The sequence below is a fragment of the Elephantulus edwardii genome, unplaced genomic scaffold (assembly GCF_000299155.1).
Source record: "Elephantulus edwardii isolate Elephantulus edwardi_28Jun2011 unplaced genomic scaffold, EleEdw1.0 scaffold00055, whole genome shotgun sequence".
NCBI lineage: Eukaryota > Metazoa > Chordata > Mammalia > Macroscelidea > Macroscelididae > Elephantulus > Elephantulus edwardii.
In genome coordinates, this window is record NW_006399805.1 from 10,911,647 (window position 1) to 10,934,753 (window position 23,107).

General features: G+C 51.6%; 1 protein-coding gene across 1 annotated transcript in view; it reads left to right on the top strand.

Moving 5' to 3' along the window:
- TMEM178B (transmembrane protein 178B) overlaps positions 1-23,107 on the top strand; it is a 340,748-nt gene that overhangs the window by 297,183 nt on the left and 20,458 nt on the right. Inside the window, exon 3 of the mRNA XM_006887167.1 lies at positions 15,924-16,061. Within this exon, the coding sequence (XP_006887229.1) occupies positions 15,924-16,061 (138 nt within the window). The remainder of the gene's footprint in view (positions 1-15,923; positions 16,062-23,107) is intronic.

Below are 23,107 nucleotides of genomic sequence, written 5' to 3' on the forward strand. Positions count from 1 at the left end.
CACACTCCCAACTTCCTGTGTGCCCACACTCCCAACTTCCTGTGTGCCCACACTCCCAACTTCCTGTGTGCTCACACTCCCAACTTCCTGTGTGCTTACACTCCTAGCTTCTTGAAGCCTCACACTTACAGCTTCCTGCAGCTTCACACTCCCAGCTTCCTGTAGCTTCACACTCCCAGCTTCCTGTGTGCTCACACTCCCACTTTCTTATACCTCTCCACTTTCAGCTTCTTGTGTTTCCTGAACTCCTAATTCCCTATACTCCTTACATCTTATGCAGGCAGTCCATAGATTAAGAATGAGTTCCATTCCTAAATCTGTCTTTAAGTCAAATTTATACTTAAGTTGAAGCGATGAGATTTGTACCTAATGCCCATCAATTTTTGTTGTATATATAGTCTTTTCTATGCATAGCAAATACTAAAGAAACACTTCCAAATATACTAACGTATCTTTAGTGTAATAATACAGTAATAATACTTTGATGTGTGCCACAACAACATAGCACCCCTTTGATGTTACAAACAGATTTTTGTCCTTTGAATTTTTACTGTAATAGACTTTTTGGACATTGATCTCTACATAAATTGGGTGTTTGTAACACAGAAACTGCCTACGTTCCTATACACCTGATGTCCCGAGCGCCTGGACTCTTTATCTAAGCTCAAAGCCACGTATGTGTTCTTAATGCTCTAAAAGCCGCATAAACTTATTGTTGGGACTTTGGAAAGCAGAGAAAAGGATACAGAATATGGAAATCATCCATCGTCTCTCCCATGCTTATTCCTTTGGTGTGTTTTCTTTTGGCCTTTATCTTGGTCTTTGCTATCATTATTATTTATAACGATGATGATTATATAGGAATGAAAAGACACAATATACAATTTTGTATCTTTCTTTTCCCCGCAACGTCATTTATTTTTTTTTCAGAAACATCATTTTTATGGCTGCATAATAGCCCATAACATGAGTACACCATCATTTATTTAACTGTCTCCCAACTGTTGGGAGAGTTTAGGTGGTTTTCAGCTTTCACAGGAGGGGTTTAATGCCTGCAACATGCTTTTTACAGAAGAACGTGTTTGGTCAGCCTGTAACATTTGGAAGTTAATACTTCACTAGAGAGTATTTGCAAATGACTTTCATTGCTCAAACTAATTTGCTATATAGAGATGCAGAATCGCTATCTAGAAAACTAATATCTAGCTTTTATCTACCCATCTATCCATCCCCCATCATCCGCAAATACAATATGCTGCTGTAAACTTCTATTTGTATGTTTAGTAATGGCATCTCAACATAAACACTCTCTAATTCTGACAATGAAATGACCCCCAAGGAGATGTTTCAGAGTGCTGAAGTTGAGTGGATAATGGAGAGACCACCATAATGAGAAGTGCAAAGACCTGGAGTAAGAAGGCCAAAAGGGAAGGACGTGCTGGGTATTTCTCGAGCTCAGAGACCTTAAGGAAAAATTCAAACCTTAAATTGCACAGTCAGAGTGTTTGGAAGACTGCTCTCTGTGTTTAAATCTCCGCACTTCCCCTGGCGAATCAACATTCCACCCTTCCGCTCACCAAATCTCAGCCAACAGCTTCTCTTTAAAAAACACTTTTTGGTAGACAGCATGGCGCTGGAGACCAGTTTGAAAGTCATCTACAGGAGCTGGTTCTGCAAAGGCTGTTGGCTGGGATTGGTGAGCTGGAGGGTGGAATGTTGATTCACTAAGGGAAGTGAGGTGTTTGTGATAAGGCCTTCTATTTAAAAGCTCCTTAGGGCTCTCGGGTCTGTGGCCCGCAGGCCTGGTTTTGATTGTTTTTTGTCAAACATTCTTCTGAGTGGCATAGCACTGGTCTGTCCATTTGCTATACAGAGGTAACTCATGGTTGCTGTGATGCTAAACACTGTGACACTGACGTGCCAAATGTGATAATGGTCACCCGTGGTGGACAGTGTTTCGTGGAGCTTCCTGATTAAAACAAGCTTGGAAGCAGGAGTGGCATCCACTTCCGAAATGGCTTGCCTCCAGAAACTGTGAACAGCTCAGGTCTTTCGTTCATAAGGTCGCTATGAGTTGTCTATGACTCGACAGCACTTAACAACAATCCAGCAATTCTCTGTGTGCCCAAGGGAAAGTGTCTTCCCTGGCTCTGTCCGCCTCTGCTAGCATGTCTTGGTGTTCCTTAGCTTAGAGATGACGGTCCTCTCATGGTGCTTTCCTTATATGTCTGCTCCTGCAAGGCTTATCTGTTAAGGAGACATTAGAACAAACCCTGTCTTCCCAAGCAAAGCCACCTTCACAGGGAGAGAGGTCAGAACTTCTGCAGATCTTGTCTGTAGCAGCAGATGTTGCTACTCCGTGATGTTTCATGTCATGCCCTCCGTGGCATTTCCCTTACATTCCTCGGTGAGGTAGCAGGAGTCGGGTTTCAGCGCTTCCCCTTCTAAGACCCTGGCTCTTTCCTTGTCTTTTCTGGTCCTGAGGTTTTGAGCAGGCGTGACAGTACGCGCTCCTTGTTGTAATCTCTACAAGTGTTTGAGGTCATAGTCAGTGGGCTCGCGCAGTGGATCTGAGTCCCACCAGGAGTCCATGGACACCTGCTACTTCTACAGCAAGCTCTCAATCTTCTGTTCCTCGCCAGTTACCACAGCAGCGTCCCCAGAAGGCAGAAATGAGCTTCTGTTGGTTGAATGTGAGGGCCCAGGAGGAGTAAAGACCTCACCTGACCTGACCAACTGACTCCAGATGAACAAGACTTGCTTTAGAAGCCGTCTGGGGAGCAGAAAAGTCTGGGGATCAGTCCCTAAACATCTTACCTTAAATATTTATCCATCATGTGTAGGAGGGGGAAAATCTATGAACTATTTATTTTTTTCCCCAACTAGGAGATAAACTCATCAATTTCTCCGGGAAAATGAAAAAAAAAAAATCCATTCTTTTTTTGCCCTAGTGTTTCCCATTTTCTTGTGGGCTTACCCATGACCTTGACCTCATTAGTGAACAGGCTTGATGGAACCCTTTCTAGAACAGGCTCCCCAGGTGACTCAGAAAAAGAGAAGACTGACCGTGGAGGGGAGAGAGGCACGCAGGCATGGAATTAGACACTAAGCGTGTATGAAGCTTCTGTTTAACAAAAGACCCGACAGCCAGACACTGACAAATCCAAAAATGACTGAGTGCACATGGAGCTTGAAAGTGTGTCTAGTCACAGTCACGGGGGACACATGCACAGAGGAGGCAGACCGACCCGAAGGGCAAACATCGAGGGCCGAAAACACAAAGCATTTAAAAAGACCTTTCAACAGAACTAGCAGAAAGAGCTTTCTGAACACCCAGGTCTGGGGCACTGTGTGCTGTAGAGATGGTGGCACGCCAAAGTTCTGTGACAGCTCCTGGTCCCTCGGAAACTGAGCTTCTGGGAGAGGCCGGCGGGCCTTTGTCTGTCACAGACTCAGTGAATGAGGCAGATGCCTTCACTCTATGAAGTTGGGGTCACCTAGAATGAGTGAGAGGCTGGGAGAGACCAGTGGACCCTTGTTTGTCATAGACTCAGTGAATGAGACAAATACCTTCACTCAATCTGTGGAGATGGGATCACCTAGAACGAGTGAGAGGCTGGAAGAGGCACACCGAAGAAATCATGGTGGCTCTGGTTCTCCAGGGGTCTGTATGGATGTCCGAGACCTGGGGGGACAGTGGGAGGACAAGGCAGGGACCCCAGGCTGCTTGGACAGTGATCTCCTGGGGTTGGCCCACTGCCCACCTTTGTCTTCTCAGTGCCTGGCCAATGCCTGGCTGAGCTATGGAGTTTGGTTGAGTGAGTCAGTGAATGAATGAAGGTGAACCGGTGAGAGGTGCAGACCCCTGGCTGGTTCACGGTGACGCAGGAGGATGGGAGTGGGACCTGAGCCCTGAGAGGTGAGAGCAGAGCACAGCAGCCCTCGTCTGTCTGTGTACCTGCTTCTTCCTGCCAAGCATGCCCTCCTGGTTCCCACCTTCTCAGGTCCTGCTACTACAGATGTGTGGGCATAGATGTGCTTTAAGTGCATCTACGGGGCTTAGCTACTTCAGGGAAAGGCGACCAGTCTCCTCCTGTGTGGCGAACAGACAGGAAACCCAGTGGAGGATCCGCAGTCTGTCATTTCCAACTTGGCAGCAGTGGGTGGATGCCACAGTCCTTACTTTGCACGCAAGTCCAAAGGCTCTTTGCGACGTGACCTTTACAACATCTCAACAAGCTGTGAGCGCCCCTGCTTGAGGAAATGGAGGCATTGAGAGGTCAGGTGACTTTCCCAAGGTCACACGCAGAGTCAGCAGCAGGTCAACAGGGCCACCCAGATATTTTCCCATCAGGCTCTGCAGCCCTTTCGCCAAGTGGGTCCAAGGAGCCTGGTCTTGAGTTTGTATGTGGGTCTCTCTTGATTTGATGAGATCCGGAGAGCATGGGTGAGTGTTCACTGTATGGTATTGTTAGGTTCTCTCTTCTTCTAGGCCATTCACCTCAAGTTCCTGCAAGCTTTAGAAAGAGCAGTCTTCCCTGGTCAGCGTTCCTCCCCAGCTGCCGTGCTACCCTGGCTCCTGCCTGTAACCTGGAAGCTGCCCGTTGGCGGGAGCTGCTTCCATACCGGCCCTCATTCTAATAAACCGCGTGAAAGCTGACCTCGTGCGTGAAGCCCTGGCCAGGGCCACAGGGTCCTCCTCATTGTAAATCTAATAGGCTGTGCATGGGATGAGGTGAATTAACTGCCCTGTCCCCCAGTTAGCACAGTGCCCACACACGGCTGGTGCTCAGCGGATCCTTGTTCAGTGCCCGAGGACCTTCTGTCTTACTTGAGCTCAATGGCACGAGATGCCTTGAATCCCTTTCATCCTTTCACCCCACGACCCTCTCCTGTCCAGGTGTAGCCACAGCCTTCTCGATCATCCTTTCTCCTCATCCCTTAAAGGCTAGCGTTTGGATTCTCCTGGGTCATCGCTCACTTTTGACATTCTCACTGGAGCAGCGGACATGTCTCCTGTGCCCTCACGTGCACACGTCTCATGCAGTATCTCAAGTATTAATCTCACTCCCATGTGCCAGATCCACAGAGCCAGCATCAGAACGGACATCCTCAGATGCCGTTAGACACACTGCTCCTCTCTCCTAAGGCCTGTCCCTCCCGTCCACCTCCAAAAAGAAGAAAGAACAGGCAAACCCAAACAGGGAACAATGCTCACGGCCCCTCCTCTGTCCTGTGCCTAGATTACTGATACCACCGTTACCATCACCCACGGCAGGACCTGGGGATCATCAGCCCCACACCTCTCTCCGCTATCTCTCACGTCAAATCGGTCTGTAATTCATCAGTTCTCCCTCCCTCCTTGCCCGGTCCAGCCATATCCCAGCCCCTCTGCTACCACGCAGATGTTCAGCATCTCTCCTTCTCTAAGGACTGTCTTATCTCTGGATTCTTCCCCCAGCCACATAATCAGCCTTCCACTCCCAGTGAACTTTTCAAAGAAACAAAGACCTTCTCAGTCACTCCCCCGCTTAGGATTCTCTGTTGATTTGCTGTTGCCTTTCGGAGAAGGTCCAGGCTCTAAGAACGGCACAGCAAGTCCCTGGAAAACAATTAACCACGTAAACTGGGCATCCTGTGCTTTCCACAGTGGGAAACTGGAGCGTGTATTTACTCTCTAGAAGAGAGTCTAGCTGTTACAGCAAGTACGTCCTCAATTCCAAGAGGTCACAAAGGTTCTTGCGTGGCCTCAAGTCAGAGTGTTATTTTAATGGCAATGAGAAGAGCGTCGGCAGGACATCAGCATCGTCTCTGGATGGGGCAAGCAGGTCCTGTCTCCTGCCTCGGCCAGGAACACTGTTTCCAGAGGTAGCCATCCCCTGAGTTCCTCCAGGGAGCCGCTCACACGTGTCTGTAGAAGGAGAGTCTCCCTGACCTCCCTGTCCTGACCAGCAGCTGCCTGGTTGGCCAGGGTCATACTGGGGTAGCTCACATGTTGCTGGGATGCTGGACGCTGTACCACTGTGATTTCAAATATCAGCAGGGCCACCCACAGTAGACTGGCTTTGCCACAGCCGCCAAACTTAGACAGCCTGGAGAACTGGTTTATCTACGTTGGAAGAAATTGGCCAGGGAACATCTTTCTATTAGCAGCAGAACGTTGTCTTAGAGCAGGAAGACGAGACTCTGAGGAAGGGAGACACTAAAAACATGGAGGAACCGCCTCCGGGGGAGCGTGCAGTGGTTGAGGACAGAGCTGGCCCCGGCCCTGTTTAGTTGGTTGTACGTAAGGTCACCCTGCTCTCCAGCGCTCTAAAGGGGTCCCTGACAAGATTAGCCCCGTGCAGTACGTCTTTCAGTTTCTTGACTGGAAGTACCTGATGCCACGTTCTTCTTCACCTCGTTCAGGTTCCTAAGTTACTGCTCAGCATAGAGATTACACAGGTATGGACGAAGGGTGTGGAGAGAGAGACGCTGCCACATGCCTTTCCCGATTTCTCAACCCCTTGTTTTGGTTGAGTGACTACCTCTCGGTCTATGTGCAGGTTTCTCATGAGCACAGCGAGGTGTCTGGGATTGCTGTTGCATGCCGTGTAATCTGTTGTTTCTGAATTAGTAAACAGGATTTTCTAGAATTGCAGGGATTACAGATTGCTTGGGAGGCTTGGGTAGACGGCTCTGGCCTGAAACTCCCCACCTTGTCTGCTGTAACTAGTGCACCCTGGACTGTCAAATCTGCACATGGACACTGGTGGTGCCCAGTGGGGCCCTGTGTCTGTCCCCTGCCTTGTGGCCCCACTGTGAGAAAAATGACTGTGCCCCTAAGAGTTCATCAGGGCTTTCACTGACTTCTCAGGATAAATAACTGAGGCAGGAACAGGACTCAGAGGCCTGAGTCTGGGAGTCAGACCAGGGCCCCGTCCCCAGCTCTGCCGCTGACATATTGCCGGCTCAGACAGGTTATCTGTTACCACGTTGGGGAGGGGGAGGGCTCATTCACCTGTTTGCTGGGAAACAGACTGAGATGAACTGAGCATGCTCACATGAGCCTCGCACACACAAGTGCTCCCTGGTCATTGTCATTGCGTAATATTTACATGGGACACAGGAGCAGACGTGCTGTAGGTGTGTATAGTGGGTCAGGAAGGGACTCTGGAGGCCGGTGATGAATCACTGGAGGTTCTGAGTAGCCTGGAACCACCTGTCCCGTAAGCGTGGGCACGGTCAGTGACAGGTTCCAAGGGACAGGGTCTTGCTAACTGGAGACTCGGAGCGTAGAGGCAAACAGAGCCGTGGGCACTGGCCCCATGCAGCCCTGTCCCTGGTGGCCATCCAGGGTGGCCAGCCTTGGAGCTGCCCCGTCAGGAGATGCTGACCTCCATCAGCAAGTACAATAAGAGTCCACACCGTGAGTCAGAGAGTGGCCAGCACCACTCCCACAACGAGGCAGCTCTGCGGTACTCCCTGTCACAGAGAAAGCAGAATGTGCCCTGACGTGGTGTCCTCACTAAGGCAGGATCTCAACCCTGAGTCTGGCCAGGCCTTTGAGTTTAGAGCTCCTTGAGGGAACACAGACCTGAGGACCTGCGTCAGGAGTCACACCTCCCTGGACTGTGGGAGAAAGGAGTGGCAGCCAGCTCCTGGGAGGGTTACAGCCTTGGAGACTCTCGAAGACAGTGCCCCCTGCTCTGAGTGGTTGCTGTGGGTCAGGATCAGCCCCGTAGTGATGGGTTTGGTGTTGGGTGTTGTCGAGAGCCCCAAGGACAGCATAGAAGCAACTTGTCGGGGGATCCTGGGCTGAGGGCCTTCGGGAAGGGGATTGCTTGCTCTTCTCCCCAGTGGGATGCTGGCGGGCTTGAACTGCCAGTGTTTTGACTGATAACTGAGTGCCACCATAGCTCTTTATTTGTACCAACAGGAGTTCTGGGGAGATCAGGGCTTTCCTGAGTTCTGGGCTTTCCCATTTATGAGTGTTCTCAGTACAGACCTAGAGCTTTTATCAACTGCAAAGCTCTGTAAAGAAGAAAACCCAAAGTCAAGGCCTCTGGAAGCCATTCATCTGGAGACCCAAGGCCCATGAGCTCATGGCCCCTACTGAAGCCAGAAGAATGGATGTTTCCCAGCTACCCACCCTCTGGCCAGCACCTCAAGAGAAGCCCAGCTAGACCAGTAAATAACCCTGGGACAGAATTTAAATTAAAACACAGACAAGACCAGAGTCTCTGGTGTGAATGAGGCAGGAGGCACCTTTGAGACCATCACCTGAAGACAAACTCCTAACCTGAAACTGAGGCCACCTAACCCCCGGGCCACCTCTCTGCTGCCTCCCTGGCCTCGCCAACAGGCTCTGTGACTGGGGCGGTGAGCACCGGCAGGTAAGATTGTGGTGAGAGCTCAGGACATGCTGACTTCTGACCCCGTGGGGTGGCGATGTCACAGTCAACTCAGTGACAGTCAACAGCAACATGATGTGAATGACAGAGCCTGTGAACAACGTGCCAAAGACCAAGAGGGTCACAATGACCCCAAACCAAGCACGAGACAGTCGGGAGGGTGGGAGGACCAGGCAGGTGGAAGTGGGGAGCCTGGAGGAGACACGGAGGGAGCTGGCACCTGACCGAAGCGGCGAACAATGTCACAGAGGAGTCCGTGTGAGGACACTGATTGGAAGATGAGTTTCCTGTGTCAGCTTCTACGTGAAGCACAAAAACGAAAGCAACCCAAACCTAGTAAAGCTGCAGTCTCCCCAAAACTCAGAGCGTAGCTGTTAAGGTGATACATTTCATGACAGAAAACAACAAACACAGCTCAAAACATCGTCACTCAGAAATGGCAAGCGCCTGGCGTCCTGCTGCCTGCCTTCCCCACTGGAGTCTATGTCCAGATGTGTGGGCACATCTGCTCCCCAAAATAAATGACGACCCTCTGCCCTTGAGTCAATTCTGGCTCCTGGGGACCGTCTGAGTAGAGCCGTCCCACAGGCTGCTCTGGGCATGTCCCTGGAGAAGGACATCACTCTTGGGAGAGGAGAGGGCCAGTGGGGAAGTGGACATCAACTGGACGGCCTGGCAGTGACCCAGGTGGGATTGTGAACGTCGGATGCCCAGAGCTCTACTCACAGGCCAGGATGGTGAGGCTCATGTCCATACTCTGGACATGTTATCAGGAGGGGCAGTCGCTGGAGGACATCATGCTTGGTAAAGTCAAGAAAAAGAGGAAAATCCTCAGCGAGACGGATTGGCAGTGGATTCCACAGTGAGCTGAGCATGTGGAGAGCGTGAGGCTGACACAGCAGCAGGCCTTCGCTCGGTCGTACGTGGGATGGGTCCAGAGTCAGAGCTGACCTGGCACACCTACAACCGCTACCCAGAGGTTGACAGCTCGCTCACCCCACAGTGCCACCCAAGCAAGGCCTGGCGGCCAAGACAGTCCAGCACCCCTCGGGGTGACTCCACAGCAGCCTGGCAGTGGGTCCCCAGCCTCATCTCACTCTACCCTCAGCCAGCCTCAGGTGTCTTTCGGGGAGTGAGTGTCCGTCTTCTCAGTGCTTGTGGACTTTCGGGGCTGCCCTGGAGCCCATGCTTGGTGTCCAGAGCAGCTGTCGGGACAGGACAGAGGGTGGGAGCAGCAGCATGTCTGTGGCTGAGCTGGGATCAGGAGAGAGACAGCCTGAGGCCCAAGTGGCCTGAGCAGAGTAGACCAGTGTCCACTGCAGCATGTCTGGCCCAAACTGGGATCAGGAGAGAGACGGCCTGAGGCCTTGAGTGGCCTGAGCAGAGCAGACCAGTGTCCACTGGCTGAGGGAAGACCCTTCTGCCATCTGTCTGTGGGTTCCCCCAGCTGCTCTGCACGGCAATGGGCACAGGGGGTTGCTCTTGTCACTGTCCTCGTTGGACACTGTGTGTCTTTGTTCTGGGCCCTTTTCTTCTCTGTTGGCACCAGCAGCTCATGCCTGCGCACCCATCAGCCTTCCCTCAACCTGCCTTCTGGTTGGAATGATCGCCCTGAATCAGATGTGACAGCCACATAATGTCCCTATTTTGGTGGCTATCCTCTGAGCTGGACCCCCATCTTGTTCCTACAGCAACTGCCCACCATCATCCCCTTCCCCTGACTTTGGAGTCTCCTTATGGGGAGAAATGAGGACCTGCAATTTTGGGGTGCAAGCTGTGCTCATCAGAGAAAGACCAGTCACCACAGCTCTGTGGGGCCTGGGGTCTGCACGTCTGCACTGCCCACTGAGTGGCCCTGTGCAGGGAGAACATGGTTTTATAATAAAGTGTGCTGGAGGACTGGGGGGACAGGTGACTGGGGCATCCTGTAGGTGAACTTTGCTCACCTGTGCAGCCTGGGGTGCACACCTCCCCACAAGCTTACTGGTTAAGGTGTGGAGGAGGGCCAGAGGTGACCAGAGCCCGGCCCGGCCGGGCACACTGTCTGAGGGGGGAGTTAGTGGTCCTCGCTGATGTAGTGACAGTTCAGGAGCTGGATGCTGGTGTCCACTGGGGACCTTCAAGGATGGGGGTGGGTGTAGGAGCCCAGGAGCCAGCCACGCAGAGGACCCCTACCTCACAGAGGAAGGAACTTCAGGGAAGTGTAGCTCATAATGGCTGGAGGAGAGTGCTGAGGGGAGGAGAAGGGCGGGGAGATGAGGACTGTGGAGCAGGAAAGAGCTGGGGAGGGGAAGGGGAGGCTGAAGGACTGTGGGGGGGGTATGGAGGAGGAGGTGGGACCTTATAAGAGAGGCATGGGGAAGGGGAGGACAGGGTGGGCCTAGAAGGGGCTGGGGGCTGTGGGGAAGGGAGGGGCAGGGTGCTGAGTCAACATCAAGTAGCCATGGACAGACTGGCGTTTGTGGGTTCACCAGCAGGGATTCCGAGGCTGGTACAGAGTTCAGCAGCACTTCTTTCTGGTGGACGTGGTGGTTGCTCTGGGTCAGAACCAGTAGGAGGGCAGCAGCCCTTCCCTTTAAGGACCCCTAGTGTTGCAGTGGTTAGAGCATCCGCCTGCTAACTGAAAGGTCTGTGGTGTGAAACCACCAGCCAACAGGTCAGCAAGAAGACAGTGAGGTCCCTGGCCCCATAGAGATGACAGCCTCTTAGACCCTGCCCTGTGGGGTGCCCGTGAGCTGGGCTGTGGGTTTGCTGTGGCGACTGTGGGGTTCTGACACCGCCATTCCATCCTCAACCATGATCAGACTTGGAGGCCCGCAGCCATGTGGCACTGGCCCTTGTCACGCACCCTTCGTCCTGTGTGTGCAGAGCCAGGGCCGGGGGCCTGGAAGCTGTGTGCAGGCACTAGCACCCCTCTCCATCTGCTCAATCTCTGGGAACCCAAGCCCCAACTTCCTCTGAGGGTCAGTGTGCAGGGCCATGTCAGCACAGCCACACCAAGGTCCTAGCCCTCGTGCCAGCACCTCTCGTGGCTCCCGTGTCACAGAGCTGGGCTGAGCTTCACCGTGAGCCTGGTCCCCATCTTTACAGCCAGAGAGCACCAGACCTTTCTTCTATGGTGCTGTGGGTGGGGTCGAACCTCCAACCTCTAGACCAGTGATCACAAGCCAAATCCATGGCTGCTGAGCCCCTTACAGTTCAGTGCCCCATTCATCAGGTTGCCCAGGCTGTAACTCTTGATGGGAGAAGATGGCCAGTCTCTCTCCTGATGAGCTGCTGCTGGTGGATTTGAACCCTGGGACCTCCCAACAGCAGAGATGGTTTGATTCAAAAGGATTCAAGGAAAGGAGGATAGTGCAATGGCGGGAAGGGAGCGGGACGGGGTAGTCAGGGACGGAAGAGCCCCTGAAAAGTACTGTAGTGCTGAGGTGCTAAGGGGGCAGGCGGCGAGCTGGGGTGTCTTTTCCAGGGGGAGATTCCTGTTCATTATTCGAGCAAACAGATGGGCCGTGGACCCTGGATTCTGAGAGGGCAGGAGGGGGCATGTAGGAGGAGGCTGAAGAGACTTGAAGGCAATTCTGATGGGTTCTTTACCAGAACCCAGAAGGAGGGGGGTTCGGTGTCTGTCACTGCCCTTTGAGGCCTCAGGACTTGGGGAAATATGAAGCTGTCAGATGGTGGTGCAGCGGCCACCCCTCCATGGACACCCTTCCTTCTCTGCCCATTTCAGACCCACTGTCCCACCTCACCCTCCTGGGCTGGCTGACCCCACAGGTAAAGCATTGGAGTCCCATCCTGTCCACCTCACTCTGCTTTTCAACCCTGTGATCTGGGTTCCCAAGGGACAGATCTGGATTCTTCCCTGGGTGTGACTTGTTCCCAGGGCTCAGTCCTGTGCCTTCTGTGTCCAGCACTAAGGTGCAGGGTCCAGCCCTCCTCAGGGACTCCCCCAAGGCCATGTTCACCCTGTCCTTCCTCCATATTCACCTTTTGACTGAGTCTGATGCAGACATACCCTCCCCATTTAGTTTTGGGTTTTTTAAATGAAGGGGAGAAAATTCCACTCATCATTATTTTTGTGTGCATGTAAGGATTTTTAAGAGCAAATACAAAAACTCAGAGTTCTAATGCCAGATTTGCCTTTCTAAGTGGTATTTATTTAAATGCATTTAAATCCCCACTTCCTGTGCAGAGTTACAAGTTCATGGGGCGGGGTGGGGGGGTGGGGGGCAGTCTTCAGAATCAGCACTGTCCACGTTTGGGAGGCTGCTCATTCTGATTCTGTAGTGATTGGTCTCCCTCCTGAGCTGAGTTCTCCTACCCCTGCCCACTCCTTTCTGTGACCTGGAATGAGATTCTCAGCCTTTTCAAAAGTGTGCGGACAGCAGCTTCCCCAGTTCGAACATAAAGACGTTAAGTGTTCGTGTTATGGCTGAAGTCATGGACTCAACCAGGACCTTTCTTGCAATTTTGCTTTATCTTGGCCTTGCCCTCAGCATCAGACACTCCTTTCTGGTTCTTTCCAAGGAGATTATTTCTAGTCAGTCCTGAATTAGCTTTTCCAAGGCCACAGAGTTAAGGAGCTGGGCTCTTTCTGCTTCTCTTTTTCTTTTCCTTTGCCCTTTTTTCTAGAGAAGCAAGACAAGATGTGTAAGGAGCACCAGCCTGTGAGGTCTGAGTACAGGCCAGTGGTGTGGGCATGTGAGACACCATAAACGAACAAGGAAGTGAGTGGGCTTCTCAACCAGGAAGATACAGCTGCCACGTAGGTGGACACAGGCAGGCAGGGAAGGGGCAGTAGCTGCTGACTCAAGTGCCACCAAAAGACTTCAAATCCATGGACATCTTATTTAATGCATTGAGTTCAGTTGTGTGTCAAGTTGGAATAACGTTCTTCTGGATCTTTGGGTCAATTTCTCTGTACATGTGATAGAAGGCTTTCACTTTCCTTTTCTTTTCGGCCTCATTCCTACATTTATGGCTTCCATCTCACATACTCTGGCACGTTGCTAGGAAAGGCTGTTCCTTGGAGACAGACATCAAGCTTGCAAGGGTGGAGGGACAGTGAAAGAGAGGAAGACCTTCAACAAGGTGGACTAACCCAGTAACTGCTGCAGTGGGTTCTCGTGTGTCAGGAAATGTGAAGATGGCACAGGACAGGACAGGGTTCAGATCTATTGTTCATAAGGACACTACAGGTAGTTATTAAATTGATGACACATAATAACAACATTTATTTATCTTGTTTTCCTGAAGAGATAAGCCTCCTTCCTTTCAGGGGAGCATGATGACTGTCCAGTTATGGATAACTAGTGGAAAGGCTTTCAGCAAGATAATCTGAACTGATACACAATGTATAATAAAAAAAGATACTCCGAACTCACTTTGCCATTTAAGATCACTGTGAGCTGGGTTCTCTAGGCAAGCCGAACGGTGGTGTGCACAAACAGAGATACTTCAAAGAAAGACCACACACAGCAGTGGGGGCTGGACAGTCTCAGGTCTGGGGCTCAGGTGCCAGGCTGGAGGCTTCTTTAGCACATATGATAGCAGGTTGGGTGGAGGTTAGACTGAAGTCTTCCTTAAGATCCAGAGGTCAGAACATGAAACGAGTACAGCATCAAGAGAAGGCTTTGCTGGAACATCCCTATATAGTGGATGCAGGCCACGCCCCCAGGGAACGCCCCTCTCAAACGATTGACTGCTCACATCAGATCACAAAAGAGAATGATTACATAGTATCTGCCAAACCACTGAGAATCCTAGGCTGGCCAAGTTGACAGATCTTAGTTAGAGTACTTGCTTCGGAAGTTCAGAATGTCCATCAGCCAAGGAACAAATAAGACAGATGTGGTACTAGACATATATAATAAAATACTACTCCTAGACAGAGACGTGAACTCCTGACGTATCTGTTGCAGGCACTTCAGATTTGAGAGTTCTTGCCAAGTCTAATCAGGAGTGAGGCGATGAGATGCTGTCGTTGAAGTTGTTCACTGTGGCTGATTCTCCAGAAGGTTTTCAGAGGCTATTTCGTCTTTCTTCTGTGGTGGATTTGAAACATTAGCTTCTGAGTTGGCCTCACAGCTTCCTACTGGCTAGGCCACCAGAGCTCTCTATCTTTCAGGTTGTGGCTGTTGTTGTGTACTGTTGAGTCAGAACCGACCCATAGCTGACCCTCCAATAGGTTTTTGAAATATTAAATTGCATGGAAGAGCTTGTCCATCTTTCTGCCAAAGATCAGCTGGTGGATTTGAGCTGCGTGCCTTTGGGATTGGAGCAGTGTCCTACCGCTCCACCACTAGGGAGACAGCATTTATGAGAACCAGCACAGAGACTCTCAAGCTAGAATCAGAAACAAACAAGTGCTTTGGTGACTGTCCTCCTTGAGGGACAAAGCGGCAAGATTGTGTTATTTTCCTAATGTTAACAAGGATTTAGATCATGGGGCTGTACAATTTGATGAGTGGGGGGTTAAGAAATTGAAAGAATCTGTTCTTGAAAACAATGCATTCGAATTTTGTAAATAAAATAAGTATAAAATAAAATAAAAAAATGTAGGGAGTTCTAGTGTCTAGTGGTAATGTGTTACATTGCCAACCTAAAGACATTTGGTTCAAATCCACTAGAAAATCCACAGGAAAAAGATAGGCAGTCTCTTCCTGTGCCATCTCCTGTCTCTGAAAACCTGCCAGGTGGTCACCTGTGGGTCGGTCCCAGCTTGAAGGCACACAACAGCAACAATAACAATAAAGATTTACACACTCAGCAATTCTGTGGCAGGAGGTGAGGATTTCTGGGCGTTTACTCATCTCTGTGGGTTTATGGAAATGAGGCGTGTGGGCACCCAGTCTTTCAGGATGGATTCCATTGTGAAGGCTTCTGGGCCAGTGAACATCCCTTATTATGGGATGGTACATGCCATACTCTCTGTGGACACTGGTCTCTTGTCACAGCCAGAGGCTTTCTCACAGAGGAATGTCGTGTAGCAGTGGGGGTGGTGAAGTGCTCATACTTAAGGAATCGCTTTAAGCAGGTTCTGCCTGGCATGTAACCCCACAGGCGCCAAGTTCTCCTTGCAGTGGGTGTGGGCACCTTGCCTTGTCATTTTCTCAGCCAACACCAGACACCCTCTGAGATCTGCCTCAGGCTGCGCACCGTGTGAAATGACCTTGGAAACGTTCTGCTGAGACAGGACAACTGTGGTCTGATTCCATGTGTGAGAAATCTCACCCACAGGTGAACAGGAAGAGCCCATTTGTTAACTCAGTGGTCACCTGGGGGGGGGCGGAGTCCGTGGTCACGGGCACTGAGTGCTGTATGAACTGATGGAAGTTTTGTGAGGGAAGCACTCTGATTCCTACCCCGGATCATTTTTTCAGGAAAAAATGTCGTGTTTTATTTGTTTTGCAGTTTTGAAGAGGCTGGGTCCCTGGGAGGGTGAGCGGGCCTCCTGTTCCAGGTGGTCCTGTCTGCTCCGCCCCCTGTAGCCTCCTGTGGCTCACATGCTAACCCCGCACTCTCCCGCAGACCTGCGCAGAATGACGGCCGGCTTCATGGGCATGGCGGTGGCCATCATCCTCTTCGGCTGGGTCATCGGGGTGCTGGGCTGCTGCTGGGACCGAGGCCTTATGCAGTACGTGGCGGGACTGCTGTTCCTCATGGGAGGTAAGCCGGGCGGGCTCCTTTGCCGTGTGGGTGGGCCTGCTGGCTGGGGCGTGAGGGCCCTGCTGGAGTGGGGTCTTCAGTCACCCCTTCACCTGCTCGTGGGCTCACCGACACCCTGGACCTCTTGGCTACTGCCCCTGAGCTCACTGTTGGTGACATAAAGGAAAATAGACCTGGTCCCTCCTCGAGACCTGGCTGTCCACTGGTTGCAGTGACTGTGGGGCTGTTGGTCATGGAACCCACAGAGACGGCCACAGGAGGAAGCAGTGGCCCAGAAATGCTTGAGCTGTTGGACAGGAGCCCTCTAGGCCTGTCTCCACCCCTGCTGCAGGGCCCACTGCCACATTCATGCTCAGTGGGTGAGGGAGAAGGTGTGGTGGGTGGGCACCCCCATCACAGCGTGGCCGCAGAACCAGCCCCAGGTCCTGGCATGGGGATTGTACCTAGGACCGTAGAGGCAGGTCCCACTGCAGGTCAGCAGTGGCCCACAATCGTCACGCGCCTGCTTGGTCCTGAAGAGGTAGTGCACAGCTCTTATCTACTCTCCTAAGCAGCAGTTAACTGTGGGACCATGTTCATCACAGTCCACTCTGCGTAGAGTGTGGATGGACGACGTGCGTGGGGCTAAGGTGAGGCTGTGCGTGACTAGGACAGAAGGACTTGAACCATCTGTGAAGGAAGGAAAAGTGAGGCTTAAATCCAGAGGCAAATGTCCGTGAAGCTGCAGGAGCCAGGGACATAGTCCAACGTGAGCACCAGCACCAGGGTCCGTGCAGGCCGAGTGGGTTGGGTCACGGGCCACACTAGGCGAAGAAGGAGGGTCGTACTGGGGAGTGAGTGATGGGTGATGTGGGAGAGTGTCAGGTCTGGGTTCCCCTGAGACACAGCCAAGGACAGGCAGGACACTGCAGGGACATGCCCCAGCTGGCCAGATGCCCTGCTTCAGTCAGCACCCTGTCCTGGGGGAGCTGCACCCACTCCTGGTTCCGGCTGAGCGTGGAAGTGGGAGGTCTCACCCCCGTCTCTGGCCTCCCTGGAGATGGACGGGTCATGGTACCTATGAACCAGCCTCTGTGTCCTCCACGAGGGCCCACACTGGCCACTGATATGAGTGGCCGTAGACCATCCTCCTCCCCAGCAGAACTGAGTGGAGGCCTATGTGTCGTGAGTGCTGGGGCTCACACAGGGTCCTGTGTGTGAGTCTAGCAGAGGCCACGGGCTGTGTGTGCTGCTGAGAGGACCGGCCAGGGACAGACAGACCTCAGACGGGCAGAGCAGGGACCGGGGTGCCCAGGACAGACAGACCTCGGGTGGGCAGAGCAGGGACCAGGGTGCCCAGGGCAGACAGCCTTTGTAGCTCACACCTGCTTAGTGCTGAGGTGTGGCCCTGCCCTCATCGGGGCTCACTCATTCCAGAGAACCGCAGAGCTGGCCTGCCTGGCCCTACTTCCACAAGCCCTGCTGTTCCCCTGGTCAGACAGTGGGGGCCACCCAGAGCCCTGTGGGCACCAATGGAACAATGCTGTGGTGAGTGGAGTCAAAGACATGTGTCCCACCCACCTAAGATTCTCAGAGAGCATGGGGACAGACCTGCTAAGGAGCCTTCTGGAAAGCCGGCTTGATGGTACACCTGAGGCCCTTCCTGCTGGCCTGGGTGCGGTGGGAGCATTGTTTTCCTTCACTGGGGCGGCTTCCCGGGGTCCTGAGGTCAGTTACCTGGAAAGTCTTTGACAATGTCTGTGCTAGGGGCCTTCTCACCCCCACATCGCCTTCATGAGGACACAGAGTGACTGCCCACATGCAACCAGGTTAGAATCAGGGCACAGCGTCCTCAGCGTTCACTCCGGCTCTGTTCTGGGCTCCGAGGGCTGCATTGCTTGGCTGTGACGGCTCCTGAGACCCAGCAACTCCCCGTTTTTTACCTTTTGTAGACTATGTTTCAGAGCACCATTTGTGTGATCTGTAGGCAGTTGTACTAAGCCGAAGGCATCATTTCTCCAGTGGTGCGAGTCCACCACAGCTCTGTTGAAGGAAGATGGGCATTCTCCTCCGGTTTGATCTGCAGGCTCAGGGCCTGAGTCGAGGGCAGTGGGTTTGTGTATTTTTCAAACCAGCTTTTAGATTTACAGAAATGTTGAGACTGGGCTCCTGTCATCTTGGACTCTGTGTCTCTCTTCCACACACACGCACACACGTACCCTCCTCTGTTATTATCTAATGCTGTTTTTGTTAGTTATCATCAAGTGATTTTTCAGCATCAACATACAAGGACCCCTTGTACAACTGAACGAAAGCCTGGTCCAGCCACCCTCCTCATCACTGCTGTGTTTGGACCCTTTCCTGTAGACACTAGGTCAATCCATCTTGTCGAGGGACTCCCTCTTTTTCACTGACCTTCTCCCAAGCATAATGTCCTTTGGGGGACAGTTCCTACCACAATGTGTCCAAAGCAGGTGAGGTGAAGGCTCGTGCTTGCTTCTCAGGTGCTCTGGGTGGCCTTCATCCAGCGGAGATCTGTCCGTCCTCCCGGCAGTCCACACCACTGCCAGATTCTTTACAAACACCGTCATTCAGAGGCATCAGTTTTTTTGGCTGCTTCTTCGTAGTTCCAGTGTCACATACACATGCAGCTGCAGAAAATACCTCTTGTTATAATCGTTCTTGGTCCATGGATAGTAAGTGTTGCAAGCCTTTGAGTTAATTCCAAATCCTAGGGACCCAATAGGACAGAACAGAACTGCCTCAGGGTTCTCCCAGGTGGCCTTCCTGGCAGGAGCCGGTCACCAGTCTCTTCTCCCACAGAGTTGCAGGTGGACTTGACCCTTCAGTGAAGCCAAGTGCTTAGCCGTTGCACCACCAGATCACCCTCTGTTATAATTACTGAACCACGGTTGAGCGATGGCCTTGAACTGTTAAGATGGCCTTGTTCTCCTCCGATGTCCCTTTTGGCCCCAGGATCTCAGGTGACATGCCACCGTATATTCGCTCGCGTCTCCTTGGGCTTCTCTTGACTGAGCCGTTTTCTCAATGTGCCTCATTCTCGGTGACCTTGGCCATTTGGGAGAGCTTGTCAGGCATGTTCTGAGATGCTCTCTACTAAGATTTGGCTGATGTGTTTTTCTCATGACAAGGCCCAGATGACAGAGGTAAAGGTGGCAGAGGTAAAGAGCTCTTGTCATTAGTTAACAGGAGATCCCTGACTGGGATGTAGACCCCTGGCCACCAGCCTGAGGACATTCTGGCTGGTTTCTCCACCGTGAAGTTCCCTTCTTCCTCTTTCCATACAGAGTTTTCTGTGTTGTTCCCTTGTTCACAGGGGAGGGAGGGGAGGTCCACCCCTCCTGAGGATGAAACATCTACACAGATGATGTAGGATCCTTCACTTAAGACGTGTCTCTGCCTCTCTCTGAATTTATCCGCTCATTTCTCTTTTTAGTGTAGCTCAGGGGAGTGTTCTATACTTAGAGTGGTGGCCCAACGCTGCACTATTTAACCACGCTACTTGTCCCAGCTCTGACCACCAGGCAGGCAGGTGCTTGTGTCCTTGCTCTTTGGCCTGTCCCTGTCCCTGTGGGTTCTGGTTGTGGGTCTCTCTTGATCACCTCCTTGTTTCCTGGTGTGACATGATGCCTCAGGCACACCCTGTCTGGTTCTCATCCCGACCCAGGATCCACCATTTCTCCACAGAGCCCGGTCCCTCTCATTGAAGGAAGAAGGTATCAGACGCTGAGATCTGAAACCTTTTGAACGTCCAGTGCTTGCTCGCCCTTCTCTCCAGGACCCGGTCTGCCTCGTTCCCCATCTTCCCCAGGGAAGGGGTCTGTGAACTGAAGCTCTGTGATGGGGTGATGTGCAGCAGAGAGGCCTGGCCCCTGCGAGAAGCGGCTCTCCAAGGCCATTCCCCATTGTATTTTCTGCTTCTCCTCTAATTGGCTCCCCTTCCAGGGGACTCCGTACCCTCTTTGTGTCTCTGTTTGAGGGGTCCCAGTGTCTGTGCTGTGAAACACCTCAAGTTCTGCTTGGAAGCGAGGTCTCAGGTGATGTCAGAAATGCAAGGGACCTCAGAGGTTGCCCTGGCTGACCTCCTGGTGTTGTCAGATGAGGGAAGTGAAGTCAATGTCCTGGTCACCCCTGGGACTGCTATGTTCTGAGACCCTAGGTCTCATCTCCCTAACAAGCGTGCTCCGCCCCTCCATCCGCCACATAGCTGATGTGGGCCCAGACCTTCACTGACCTCTTCTCCATTCTCACTGTGTCTCCTGTGTCCCCTCCCTCCCCACTCAAATGCTTGGGAGGGAGGAGGGACAGCGCAGGAGAGGAAGGCCCTCTATGAGGTGGATTGATTCAGTGACTGGAATAATTGGGATGGGAGTGTCAGAGACGGTGTGATTGGCACAGGACAGAGTGGAGTTTAGGGCTGTTGTACATAGGGTCGATATGAGTCGCAGGCGACTCGATGGCACATAACAACAACAACAATAATGTATAACTAAATTTTTAGTTTCTATAGGTCCTCTTACCGAGTTCATATACATTGTGTTTCACACTACCCTTCATTCACATGTGTGTCATACTATCGTTCCCATTAACGATATTTTATGGAGTCAATTAACATTGAACCATGCCCACCACTGCCCTGTCTTTCATCCCCACCAGACCTTCCCCATTTCCTTTACCCACCCTTCTCTTCACTCATCAAATTGTGTGCCCCTGTGATACACACCCCCATCCTCACTCCTCTGCCTCTACCCTCCCCTCCTTGGATTTTCAATACACATTTTACTAGTTATCTATTTCTACAATAATGGTCTTGTTGTTATCATCATGTGCATCGAGTAGCCTGTGACTCATAGCGACCCTAAGTACAACAGCTCTGAAGCCTGCCCTGTCCTGAGCCAGTCTCATTGACTCCAATATACCTATCTCATTGCCCTAGTTATTATATCAATCCATCTCATCTGAGGTCTTCCTCTCCTGTGCTGTCCCTCCACCCTCCCAAGCATGATGTCCTTTTCCGAGGACCAGTGTCTCCTGGTCATGTGCCCAAAGTATGTGAGACAGAGCTTCAAAATCCTAGTCTCCAAGGAGAAGCTTGGTTTTACCCCCTCCAAAACAGACCTATTTGTTTTCTTGGCAGTCCATGGTATATTCAAGACGTATCCAGCACCACAACTCAAAGGCATCAATTCTTCTTCTGTCATCATTAGTCATTGTCCAACTCTCTGATGCATAACAAGTAATTAAGAAGACCATGGCCTGGATCAGGTGCACCTCAGTCTCTAGACTGACATCATTGCTTCTCAGTACTCTGGAAAGGTCCCTGACAGCAGATTTATGTAATGCAAGTCATCTTTTGATTCCCTGACTGCCGGTGCCAATAGTGTTGATTGTGGAGCTGAATAAGCTGCAATTGTTAACAACCTCAATCTCTTCTCCATTTATCATGGTTCTGCCATTTGGCTCAGTGGTGAGAATCTTTGTCTTTTTTATGTTGAATGTCAATCCATTTTGAAGACTACAATCCTTGACCTTCTGCAGCAAGTGCTTCGAGTCCTCCTCACTTTCAGCAGGCAGGGTTGTGTCATCTGCATAATGTTGTTGTTATGTGCCGTCGAGTCACTTGCGACTCATAGCGACCCTATGTACAACAGCCCTAAACTGTGCTCTGTCCTGTGCCAATCGCACTGTCTCTGACACTCCCATCCCGATTACCCCAGTCACTGAATCAATCCACCTCATAGAGGGCCTTCCCCTCCTGCACTTTCCCTCCACCCTACCAAGCATGATGTCCTTCTCCAAGGACCGGTTCCTCCTTACAACATGTCCAAAGTATGTTAGACTGAGCCTCAGAATCCTTGCCTCCAGGGAGCTGCTGGTTTAACCCTCTCTAGGATGAATCTGTTTGTTTTCCTAGCAGTCCATGGTACCCTCAATACCGCATAATGTACGTTGTTGTTTTTTTTCCTTATAAGATTGTGTTAGATCACTCAGCATAATGCTTTCCAGTCCCTCCAAAGTTATGTAGCAATTTTTAAGTCATTGTTCCTGAGTGCGGTGTAGTATTCCATTGAGTGAATGTACCACAATGTCCCATTCGATTGTAGTTGGACGTTTGGGCTGTGTCCCTGTTCTTGAGATGATGAATAACGCTGCTATGAACACTGGTGTACAAACCTCTATTTGTGTTTCAGCTCTCATTTTCTTGGGATATATTCCAAGCAGTGGAATAACTGGGTCATATGAAATTTTTGTGTTCAGTTTTTGAGGAGATGCTGACCTGCCTTCCAGAGTGGATGTACCGTTTTACAATCCCACCAGCAGTGTGTGAGAGTTCCTGCCTCTCCACGTCCTGTCCAGCAGTGTTCTCTGTTTTGTAGCTTTGATGTCACTTGATGCCCTTCCTCTATCCCTCCATCCCTGTGTACCCCCTCCTCAGATGGGATTGGGATCCAACCCTCCACTCTGACCTCATGTTTCCCTAACCAATAACATCTTCAGAGACTGTTGATCTCAGCAAGGTCCCTCTCACAGATTCAGGGCTGGACGTCAATAGGTTCTTCGGAGGGGACACAGTTCAGTCCCCAGCAGGCAGTGAAGTTGTCTCGACGACTCCTGTCAAGTGGCGTGTGGTGGTGAGGGTGGGTGTCTGTCCTCTTCAGCATTCCTTGGCCAGCCTCTCCCCACCACCTCTCCCCAGGCCAGCCCTGCCTAGAAGCGGGACTGAAGCTCGGCCTGCATGCTTGGGAAGAAGTGAAGCAATCCCTTCCCTCTAATGCGTACATATACCCTGGTGGCGCAGGAGTTAAAGTGCACAGCTGCTAACGGAAAGCCTGGTGTTTGAATCCACCTGCTTGGCCCTTGGGAGAAAGCCCTGGCTTCTTGTAAAGATGACAGATTCCGGGCACCCTCGTAGGACGGCTCATTGTGTGTAGAATCAACTCCAGATGCCCAGCAGCACTGGTCCAGCCACGCTCAGTCTGACTGAGTCTGTAAAGGAGTCTGTCCCATTTGAGGAAACTGAAGCTGAGACAATATAGCTTAGTTTC